Here is a 12,759-nt window from a genome sequence, read left to right as displayed (position 1 = left end):
GATCTGCCAGAGTTTGACATCCTTCCCGATACACCTGATTCAAAAAACACCACAACCAGAAGTCGCATGGGGTGAGGTCCAGTGATCAGGGTTGCCAAGATGTCTGGAAACAACAGGTGATGACCCGTTCGTCTGTAAAGTGTTGTCTTAGCAATCTTTGGAAATGACGGTGGATGTGGCGTGGCACACTGTCTTGCATGAATATGGTGTCCTAAAGGCATCCACGCTGTTGTAGCTCTGGTATTGCGAAATTTGCCAACATTTTATAATATCGCTGTCCAGTGACAGAACAGGTGTGGGGTCGTCGGTGTTACCTGTTCAACAAGATATGGCCCAATCATGAATGTGGCCGTAAATCTACACCACACTATCACTTTTGGAGAATGCAACTGGACCTCTTGGAGAACTCGAGGGTTTTATGTTGCCCAAAATGCAACAGTTGTGCGTATTCACTTGTCCATTTAAGCAGAAGTGAGCTTCATCACTCCAAAGGATGTTCCATTGCCAAGTGATATCCACTGCCATTCGTGCCAGAAACTGAAGTGCGTATGTGAAACGAATATCTGCATCACCATGCTTTAGCTGCTGTAGCATGTGCACCTTGTAAGGATAGTACCTCAACACCTGATGCATTACTAGCCTTACAGTGGAATATGGCATGTCCACTTCGTGAGAATCAGCTGGCACACTTGCGCTACCACATGAAGATTGACTTGATAAATCCACGACAGCCATAGCCACATCTTCAACACGAGAGGAGCCCACTCACTTTCAACCTCTAACTGGTTGAACACCAAGATGCAAATTAATTATATATTTTAAAATACTTTAATAATTTGATAATAAATTGATTATTATATTTGAGTATAATATATTATAAATAAATATTATAATACTAGAATACCCATGGCAAATATTTTGCCAAAACTATTTCTGAGAAGTAAAGATTAATATTGAAGTAATCTCTCCCTCAGCTCCCTTTGCTGTTAACTAAGGTGTCAGTGGAATGAACTTGGGTAATAAAATGACTAAAAATGCAATTTGATAATTTTTTACGTGTGTAACTATATTATCCTTTAAAAAAATTATATAATTATATAATATAAAAATTATATATTAAGCTTTACTGCTATTCACACTATTAAGTAAAAAAATTATAATTATTGGACAAAAACTACAGGACCTGTAAACTGGTCATAAAGTTGTCCATGAGCAAAAATGCCAACTTTGTTGAACGTTTGACCCTGAGATTTGTTGATTGTGATGACAAAAGCTAAGAAATTGTCTTCTCTTCAAAGTAAATGCCAAAAGTTTCACTGGGAGCTGAATCAATTCTCAGAATTTGAAAGTCAGCTGGAAAACTTTTTTTGGATTTTGTTTTTAATTTCATTTTTTACTGTTAAATAAAACCTGTTGCCAGAAAATTTTTTAGATTTTTATTTTTTGGGAAAAATTTTTTGCAATTTTTTTCTTTTAATTTTACTGCTAAATAAAACCTGCTGCAAAAGGAATCAGGTCAAAAGCTTGTTTAGTCTTTAGATTATTCAAGTTCAAAAAAAGTATCACAGACAGAGGTCACAAGCAAATTATATACCATCACAAATATTTTGCCAAAACCTGTTTCTGAGGAGAAGTAAAGATTAATATCAAAGTAACCTTTCCCTAGACTCCCTTTGCTGCTAGCTTAGGTGTCACTGGGATGGAGTTGGTTAATAAAATGATTAAAAATGCAATTTGATAATTTTTTACATGTATACAATTATTGCACAAAAATTATCAAGATTACATTTATTGTTATTTGGTTTTTTTTAGGAGCATTAGCAACTAAGGGCCATATTGCTCCAGAGATATGCGGTGGTCATTCCCTGACCTTTCTGTATCCTCTGTATTTGGTGGTCATGGGTTCGAACCCCAGTCTAATCAAGAAGCATGTGCTACACGCTGCTGTTCCTGCCCACCTGGCTACGGAGGTGTCAATTATCAAGATCTGGAAGCAATGTAAAGTTGTCCATGAGCAAAAATGGCAGTTTTGTTGAAGTCTAACCTTGAGATTTGTTGATTGTGATGACAAAAGCTCAAAGAAATTGTCTTCTCTTCAAAGTAAATGGCAAATTAGTTTCACTGAGAACTAAATCAATTCTCGGAATTTGAAAATTGGTCGGAAAATGTTTTTGTAATTTTTTTTTATTTCAATTTTACTGCTAAATAAAACTTTCAAAAAGAATCAAGTGAAAAGTCTGTTGTTTGAGTTATTCAAGTTCAAAGAGCATCATGGACAGAGGGACAAGCAAATTATAGATATTATGTAATATAATGTCAAATTATCACAGTATTATGATGGTGTATTAATTCTGTGCATCATAATACTATAATCTGACTAATTTCTTAATTCTTTGATCTTCATTCTGCTTATCTGTTTGATAGTTTACCATCTTATTACATGCTAACACTTATCTCCATTGCATTTTTTCAATTTAATACACATACACACACGTATTGTTGTAGTTCATTTTTAATTATCCTATGGTGAAGGTATTCAGTTTGAGTTAATTATTATTATTTTTTTTTCTCTTCAGGTTGAGTTTTCTTCATGGGTTTGGATTTCTAAAAGTCTGTCGTCCTAAAAGTATGACAGACTTTTGATCTTTTATTTAAATTGATATTCCAACACCACCTCCCAATTGAATATGTCACAGGTTTTGTGCAAACTGGTTGTTTTGGCCCTTGCCTACCAACCTTAGTACACACTCAGTGATAGATTAGGAACAGCCCACTGGATGCACTGTCTTGGAAATGGATATATTAGTGTTATATGGAGCTTGGGATTGCCAAGTCCCATATGGTATTAATTCAGAAATCTAAAAAAACTAAAGTTCATAACCCCTGCACTTTATGGATAGGCTTATGCAAATGGTTAGCATCTGTAATGTTGTGCATTGAATATCTTCACACATTTCAGTAATTCGAAAAGAAAGTCCCTTGTGGTGAAATAACTTGTTGAAAAGATTTTCAAGCTACTGCTGCTAACTTGATTATTGCTACTCTACAAAGAATCATAATAGTTCTCTGATGACTTTACACATTGATTCTGGTTTGTATTGATATTGTTTGTTACAGGTTTCATTTAGCAGTAAAAAATGAAATTAAAAACAAAATCCAAAAAAGTTTTCCAACTGACTTTCAAATCCTGAGAATTGATTCAGCTCCCAGTGAAACTTTTGGCATTTACTTTGAAGAGAAGACAATTTCTTAGCTTTTGTCATCACAATCAACAAATCTCAGGGTCAAACGTTCAACAAAGTTGGCATTTTTGCTCATGGACAACTTTATGTACGTTTCCAGGTCCTGGAATTTTTGTCCAATAATTATAATTTTTTTAAAGGATAATATAATTACACATGTAAAAAATGCAATTATCAAATTGCATTTTCAGTCATTTTATTACCCAAGTCCATTCCACTGACACCTTAGTTAGCAGCAAAGGGAGCTGAGGGAGAGATTACTCCAATGTTAATCTTTACTTCTCAGAAACAGTTTTGGCAAAATATTTGCCATGGGTATTTAAAGAAATATGTTTTAAAGAAAACTCACATTTGGTGCTGTAAGAAGTGTATCAATGTCAGCCTCTATTATGTCAATTTCTGTTCTACGAACAGACATACTGTAATCTGCTATACACAAAGTACCAATAGTGTAAATGTAATTTTTCATGTTTACATTATTATACATGAAGTTAGCATTGGACAAGGAAGCAATGCCCATATAGAGAAAGCCTTGTACAGTGACTTCTTAATTTATGTGAGGGTTACATTCCAGAACGTCTTTCACAATTTAAATTCATGCAAAAAAAAAATTCATGCGCAATTTAAATTCATGCAATCACAAAAAAATGTGATGATAGGCCTATAAGAGTAACTCTCGCATCTAGCTAAGTTACCCCTACCGGTACATGCTATTCGTTTTCTTTGGTTAGAAGACCTGGCACTAAAGAAAATGATGAGCAACCACAGAGATTCATTCATCTTTATTGGTTTACTTATTTATTTATTTTTTTATTTTTTTTGTACAGTAGGTAACAGTATGTTCACTATACCCAACGTATACAGTACAACGCAAACAACAATTGAGAGAGAGATTGGGGTGAAGGGTGGCCTTAGGCAGATTGATGAGAGGGATCATCGTGATCAGATTCGGAGATAGGTGGGGATGGGGGTGTTTACGCTAACCCAGGAGGTGGAGGGTTCACTTGACTGCTCCCTTGAGTGTGTGAAAAAGGAATTCAGAGCTAGTTGCTTTGCACTTTGCCTCTTTTCGCACAACAACTCATAATAGCAACTAATTTCTAGCGTAACTTTATGTTGCACTTTGGAGCTTTGTTAAGGATTAGGTCTTCATCAGCTAACAGAGTTAGGCCTTCATCTATAAGATTTAATACTTTTGATATTCCTTTCACTCGCTGCTGCCGCCTCCTCTTGAATGTGATGCTGCTCCAGTGCAAACAGATGTTTATTTGGTAATTCTTGATGAAGCGAATCAATTAAATTATCAACATCAGTTGCTTCCTTCAGTGAACCCTATCTTTTTAGCGAGTTTCATGCATTTGTCTTTAGTTTGCGCATAATCTTCATTGGTATCAGAGCCTTTGAAGGAGTTGCTAAGATCTGGACATAACTTTGAATACAGTTATGTCGAATACGAAATTTGAATACAGTTATGTCGAATACGAAATTTGAATACAGTTATGTGGAACTTCATGCCATGCAGCATCAATGAATTTTAAAGCATCTTTTATATTGAATGGTTGCCAATATAACTGCATACTCATCTGTTCGTGTTTGGTCTTGTCAATTAGATCAGCCAGAATGGGCTTTTAATACTGAGCCTTAAGAGATTTAATCACATGTTGGTCCATAGGCTGGAGTACTGAGGTTGTATTTTCTGGGGGAAAAAAACAATCTTGATATTGGAACAGACACCAACAATACTGGGTGATGGTGTGTGGCATTATCAAAAATAAGTAAGACGTTGAAAGGAATTCCTTCTGCCTTGCAATACGCTTCCAATTCTTGTCGTAACTAGATCCAAGATAATTTCTGAAAATAACAGCAGCCATCTACCCTTTAGGGTTGAGTAACAATACACAGACATGTGCGACCTGTTGTAACTTTAAGGGCACAAGGGTTTTGATAGTAGTAAATGCACTCAGATTTCAGTTTATGACCACTCTTCATATTAGATCAGCTTATTAGACCAGATTATGACCCACCAAACAGAAGCGTTAGCCTATCTTTTGCAGCCTTAAAGCCAGCCGCAGTTTTTTCAGCACTGGAAATGTAAGTGTGATCAGGCATTTTTTTCAAATATAAACCTGTTTCGTCGAGGTTGAATATCTGTTTGGCTATGTACTCCCTCTCCCATGGCACTTTCCATAAATATGGTTGCTGCACGTTATTTTAAATTCACATAATTTAAATACGCGTAAAGTAAAAAAGTCACTGTTAACAGGTTCAAAAAAGTATTGAATACAGAACGAATGTTAGTTCCAGCCAAAACTGTTACCTCCAGACTCTATTAAGGTTAATGAAGCAATCTTTAAAGGCTCTAGACAAGGAATGTAATTGCTCTGTATCTTTTCAATCAATTTCCAAGTTTATCTGATAAGTAAAAAAGTAAAATAAGTAAACGCGTAAAGTAAAAAGTCACTGTTAACAGGTTCAAAAAAGTATTGAATACAGAACGAATGTTAGTTCCAGCCAAACTGTTACCTCCAGACTCTATTAAGGTTAATGAAGCAATCTTTAAAGGCTCTAGACAAGGGATGTAATTGCTCTGTATCTTTTCAATCAATTTCCAAGTTTATCTGATATGACACTCAAAGAAGGCATTTTCATTGGGAAAAAAAAAGATAAGAAAGTTAACTTTAATGAGCAGTTTTAAAGGAACAATGATCACAGCAGAAAAAAGAAGCATGGGTTAGCTTCAAATATTTTTGAATATCCCAAATCCGGCACCCCTAATGAACACGGACTGCTTTTGGGTGTTCATATTAAAGCCTTAAAAAAGCTACAAAAAATACTACATCTACACAAGCACATCAGTTGATGTCTCATACATTTCATATCGAAATGTATAAAACATCATGCATTTCAAACTGAAATCTCTCTCTCTCTCTCTCTCTCTCTCTCTCTCTCTCATTAGAGATATTTAATTGGTATCAAGAAGCACGTTATTTTAAATTCTTGCGGAGAGGCATGATTACATTCATGATGTGCATTGTGCCAATATCCCCCCCCCTCGTCATGTTTCATCTTGTACGGCAACTTCAGTGGTGGAGAGATTGAGCCAGCTGGAATAAGCAGAAATAGTCTATGATGATGATGGGATGAAAGAAGTGTTCATGTGTGTATCCAACAAGAGCATGTCATTAACACCAGGAATCATTGGAGGTGCCTTTTCTTATGATAGCTTTCACTGCTGGGTGTCTTGTAGGTTGATATTATTGAAAATTGTATTTATAAGGCAATGGTCAGATCAGTGCTGTATACAGGTCTGGAGGCCTCATTTTAAGAAGGATGTAGAGAAGAAGGCTGTTGGAATGACAACAGCTCTACATCAGAAAAGGGCAGCAAGATTAGTGAATGGAACAAAGGGTTGCTCTTACGAAGAAACACTTAAGTTTTGCAAATTACAGTATCTGGAGACTAGGCACCTGCGGGGTGATCTGATTGAAGTGTATAAAGCCTTGAATGGTTTGAGCATGCTCATGCTGATGGGATTCTTCCTCTTGCTCAGAATAATCGCCTGAGAGAGCATAAATTCAAATTGGGGAAAGACAGTTGTAGGATGGATGTGCGGAAGTTTGCCTTTAGCCAGTGGGTGGTTGATTGCTGGAACAAACTTCCATCTGTCGTAGGAGTTGATGGCTTAAACAGATTCAAGGCAGAACTTGACAAACATTTGGAGCAAGTGAATGGGTGAAATGAGAAGGGGGTGCGTTTTTTTTTTTTTTTTGACTGATGCTATATAAGCTTGCTTTCTTGCATCACGTGCCCTTGCTGATGCTATACCAGTCCTTGCCATTTCTGCAACAAGTGCATAACCTTTTATTCCAACAGGACAGTGCCCAACTCTATACTGCTAATATTCTTAAGACAGTTTCTTTGCAGTGTTGCAGACATTACAGACCATGGCATTCTACTATGATCTGTAATGTCCTTTGATTTGTCTCATCTTGCTTACGTTTTGGACATGATGCCACAGCAACTTGTAACCATACTTCAACTGGCAAATAATGAAAGTTTTAAGGGACTAGTTAACCCAGACATGGCGAGACATTTCACAAGAGAATATCAGGAAAGACTTTTTGACCTGATTCTGAGACTGAAAACAGCTTAAATTTAGTAAATTAGCATAATGATGTATGCTGATTTTCATTCTGAAGTCAAAGATCAGATAAATTAAAGTGAAGCAGGAGATATTATTCTGAGTGAACAATAAGAAACTAATGTCTGGCTATTTTATTTTTTCCTGAACTGTTGAACTTTTATCAGTTAGTCTCAACTTCTGCTTTCTTCACACAAGAGAAGTGCCACTGCATTGATCATCACTTGTTCACACTGCTGTGAACAAGTAAACAATATGGCATAGCTGGCCTGACACTGATCTAAAGATCAGCACATCTGAAACACTGATATAAAAATGAATGTACAAGTATTATGTTCAAATGAATGATTTAGTGCAATTAAATAATTAAAATAATTATTTTTTTATATAATTTAATTGAAATAGATGGTCTACAGAGGCTGAAAGAAGTAGTGGAGAGACAAAAGGAAAGAAAAGAGCAAGATTTATTCTGGAAACCAATTGATATCAAGTGGACAAGGAATAATCAAAATATAACGAAACAAACACCATTAAAATCTAATAAATTAAGTAGTTCTTCTAGTAGCGTGAGTAGTTCTCTTGATTCCGAGCCCAAACCTGTAACAATATCTATTGATACAGAAATTCAGAAGAAACCATCTCCTGTGGAAAAGGAATCTTCGTGGAACCTTTCTGTGTCCTCTGAAAGTGTGAGCTCTAAACCAGATAGTAACTTATCTGAAAATGAAAAAGTTTTAGAACCAGTAGGAAATTCTTCATGTGATGAAGGCAGTGATAATTTACAAGCAAAAATTCCTCTTGCAAGAAAAGTGATTCATGCCTTACCACCCCAAGAGTATAAAGGATTTTCATTAACAGGGAAAAAAAATTCTGTTATTCAAGGACCTGGTCTTACAGATAAAAGAAATTATGTTCATACAGATATTTCAATCACAGGTAGTATGCATATTTCTTTATTGCTTTATTTTTTTTTTGGTTTAGATAATGTTTCATTTTCTTTATCAAGTTTTAATTAATTAGATAACATTAGACTGCAGATATCTTCCAAAAATAAAAATTTATGAATCATTATCATTGAAATCTGTTATACCCAGAGGGTATACATGTTATTATGTTAGTATACAAACCAATCCTTTGGACTGAGTTTCCATTCACTGTTTTCCTCCATATAGTTTTATTATTTAGCCCAAACAGAGTAAGCTGTAGACTTAGAGTAAGCAAAAGAAGCCATAGACTTTTGCACCAGTCAAAAAGAAAGAAATAATAATTATTATTATTATAATAATTATTATAATCTTGCAATATATAAATGCAATGAAAGAATTTATTTCATGTATAGTTTTGACAGAGGTTAACATGAAAAGTGATGAAATTTCTAATTATAACATACAACGCTATGACAATGTTGAGAGATTTGAGAAGGGGTGGAAGAATAATAATATACTATAGAATATGCTTTAAGGCAATACAGGTTTATCACTTAACTCAGTCTTGTGAAAACTGCTCTGTCAACTCAAAACAACATCCATGTGAAGATATAAAATTAACAAATGTTACAATGAATGTAGAATAGATGTGCGGAAATTTGCCTTTAGCCAGCGGGTGGTTAATTGCTGGAACAAACTTCCATCTGTCGTTGTGGAAGTTGATAGCTTGAATAAATTTAAGGAGGAACTGGACAGGCATTTGGAGGGAATGGTGTGATTTTTTTTTTTTTTTTGGCTGATGCTGCATAAGCTCATACATTTGCTTTCTTGCATCACATGCCACTACTACTACTACTACTACAAAGAGAAATTATTTATCAACAGGTAAACTGAAACAGAACATAGATAACATGTTAATACAAGAGCAAGTATCTTACACAACAAATGTAAATGTCTTTTCAAATAAGATAATACAAATGATAAACAATTCGAGGTTTAATACAGAGAGAAAAGTAAATCACTCAGCTTGCAACATAAATTCTAGGAGTAGCAAGATTAAGCTTAAGAAACCTTGGATGACTAACGAAATAGAAGAATTAATGGTACAAAGGGATAAATACTTCTGGCAGTATAGAAATTGTCCATCAAAGATAGAACATTATCACAATTATAAAACACTCAGAAATAAATTGACAGGTATGATTAGAAAACAAAAAAACACTTATTACAATCAACTTTTTATGGATAAGCAGATAACTCAAAAGGATAAATGGAACATTATAAATAACCTGTTAAGTACAAGGAAGAAATTATCAAGGGGAAATCAAATTAAAACACTATTAGAACAGATTTCTGGTACAAACAAACAATATGAGGCTGCAAATAGATTTTCCAAAGCTGTATTAGATCTCAAAAGATATTATATTCATTATTGTCAAAATTCCTTTAATCAACAAGATAGTCTTCCTCAGATAGTGAACTCTTGTGTAGTCTTAACTCCACAATATACTGAGATTCTTAAGATTATAGAACAGTTAAAGAACAAGAAATCTTACGGATTGGACTGTATTACAGTAACCGAAGTAAAGAGAAATAAAGAACAGTTCTCTGTTCTCTTGGTGGAGCTCATAGCATGGATGTTAGAGTCGAGAAGCTATCCTACAAATTTACTTTCATTTAAGGTAATTCCTATATATAAAAAGGAATCACCAGATGACTTTGCAATTAAAGACCAATAACAAAACAGTCAGTTATAAATAAGATAATAGAAAATTATATTTTTTCCCATATAAGCAAATATTTACATCAATATGGACTGTTAAACAACTCTCTATTCTCATATCAGAAGGGCAAGAGCACACAAACATTATTAAAAAATTTAGTAGACTCTTTTAACTTACATTTAAACAACAGTAACTTAATAATGATTTTATTTATAGATTTGACCAAAGCATATGACTTAATTGATATCCCAATATTGCAACAAAAATTACTGAAATATGCTATAAGGGGAAGAATCAATCAACTCTTAGCATGTTATTTAACCAAAAGAAAAATAACAGTTGAAGTTAAACTTCAACTGTTAGTTAAACAGTTAAACTTCTTCCCCTGTAATTTGAATTTATGCCAAGTTCTGGAATTCTCTATAATGCCTTCATTCCATCTTTGTTCTTTTTACTAACCCCTCTCAGAGCCTTGTAAACCTCAATCAGGTCACCTCTGAAGTGCCAAGCTCTGTAACCCACATAATCAAAGGCTTTCTTCGTACAAACGCCCTTTTGCCGATCTCACCATGTGAGTTGCCCGTTTTTGGACCCTTTCAAGAAGCTCAATCTTTTTTTTTATGTGAAATCTCCATATTTGGACACAGTATTGCAAATGCAGTCTTACAATTGCCATATACAGTGGGATTATGACCTCCCTATCTCTATTGCATATTAGCATTAGCAGTGGGGCAAATGATGCAAGAAAGCAAGCTTATAACAGCATCAGCCAAAAAAAAAAAAAAATCTCCCATTTCAACTATTCATTCTCTCCAATAGTTCTGTCTAGTTCTTCTTTGAATTTATTAAAGCTATCAACTTCCATAACAACAGATGGAAGTTTGCTCCAGCAATCAACCACACACTGGCTAAAGGCAACTTCTGCACATCTATTCTGCAACTGTCCTTCCTTAGTTTGAATTTCTGTCCCCTCATGTGCGTGGTCTGAGCAAGAGGAAGAATCCCATCAGCATTGAGCTTGTGCAATCCACTAGGTGCCTAGTCTCCAGAAGCTGTAATTTGCAGAGCTGAAGCCTTTCTTGGTAAGAGCACTCCTCTTTTTCCCCCACCAATCTTGTTGCCCTTCTCTCTACTTATTCCAGCAGCTCCACATCCTTCCTAAAATAAGGCCCCCAGGCCTGTATGCAATACTCAATATGTGGCCTGACCATTGCCTTATACAATATGATAATCACCATCAGTGGTGTAGGAACGCCTTGGCATTGGGGCAGGTGCCAAGGGTGCCGACAGGAGAAGGGCACCACTGACAGGCCATATCAGTGCCAAGCTATTTTGACACCCGAGGCTATCTGACAAAATGGCGCCCCTCGATGATGTCGAATCAAAATGACAGCACAGAGAGAGGGTGAAAATTAATTTTCACACGGTGATTCAAGCCTGCATGCATCCTTACATCTGGGTACATACTGCATAGCATCATAGATCTATTTGCTGTCCAGAATGTAACTTTGAAGGGACCAATCAGGTGATCGCTTCATCAGCGCATGCTCGAATGCATAGTAATTTGCAATTCACGCATTGTGTACAAACTGAATAAGTTATAATGTTTTTGTGATTGCTGTATAAACAGGTAATCGTGAATATTGTGATTTATAATTTAAATAAAACAATAAAGGCCAAATTAATTTTAGACATGCTACCAAAGAAAAAAAGTGGACATCAGTACCGTGTAGAAAGACTGCATAAAGAGGAAATTAGAAAAAACATTCCGCTAGTTTACAAAACTGGATTACAATAAGCCACTCCAAACCTGAAAGTGACAAAGAAAGCGAACATGATTCGAATGAAGATGAAATAAATGATGATGCTACTGAAATGGAAGTCCAAGAAAAAGCTCAAACAGTTGAAGTTCTTTTAAAAGAATTAGAAAGTGTGGACAATAATCAACAATAGTTGGCAGAAGAAAATGATGGCAACAATGATATTAACATGGAACATGTAAGTCCGAATTTTAATGATCTGACCACATGGAACTTTAATACCCACAAAAACAGATCTTTTATGGTGCAACAGGGTCCCGAACATATAGTCTTAAATATGTATCCTCTCACTAATGGCCGATGTTTCAATAATTCGTGGAAATACAAAAATGAAGGCCTTGGGGGAAAAAAAAAAAAAAAAAAGAGAGAGAGGAAATGGTTATTTTATTGCAAAAACAAAGATGCAATATATAGTTTTCCGTGCCTCTTATTTGTATCTGGCACAAATAATGTTACATTTTGCAGCTCAGATGGATTTAAGGATTGAAAACATCTAAACCCAAATGTTATTATTATTAGCCATATGGTGCAAGGAAGCCTGAGGCTTATTCTGCACCAGCCAAAAAATATATATTCCCGAGTTACCCTGTGTGTGAGAGAGAGCGAGAGTCAAAAGTAGAAAGGAATCACCAAGAAAGAGAAGAATGATGATATTCAGCTCAGAACCCTGGGTGTGCCAAGCCCATACTCACCGGGGCACCTCCGTAGCCAGGTGGGAAGGAGCAGCAGTGCGTAGGACACGCTTCTTGATTAGACCGGGGTTCGAGCCCGTCACCACCAAATACGGAGGATGCGGAAAGGTCAGGGAATGACCACCGCATATTCCTGGAGCAATATGGCCTTAGTTGCTAATGCTCCTAAAAACCAAAATAACAAATAACAAATAGCCCATACTCACCAGATGTG

At 35.6% G+C, this 12,759-nt stretch overlaps 1 protein-coding gene across 1 annotated transcript in view; it reads left to right on the top strand.

Annotated features, from left to right (window-relative positions):
- LOC150075394 (uncharacterized) overlaps positions 1-12,759 on the top strand; it is a 159,095-nt gene that overhangs the window by 76,367 nt on the left and 69,969 nt on the right. Inside the window, exon 7 of the mRNA XM_090388473.1 lies at positions 7,789-8,319. Coding sequence (XP_090244599.1) covers positions 7,789-8,319 — 531 coding nt within the window. The remainder of the gene's footprint in view (positions 1-7,788; positions 8,320-12,759) is intronic.

Source organism: Mastigoproctus giganteus, chromosome 14 (assembly GCF_048544385.1).
Source record: "Mastigoproctus giganteus isolate SK-2022 chromosome 14, ASM4854438v1, whole genome shotgun sequence".
Lineage (NCBI taxonomy): Eukaryota > Metazoa > Arthropoda > Arachnida > Uropygi > Thelyphonidae > Mastigoproctus > Mastigoproctus giganteus.
This window is presented reverse-complemented; position numbering and strand designations above follow the sequence as displayed.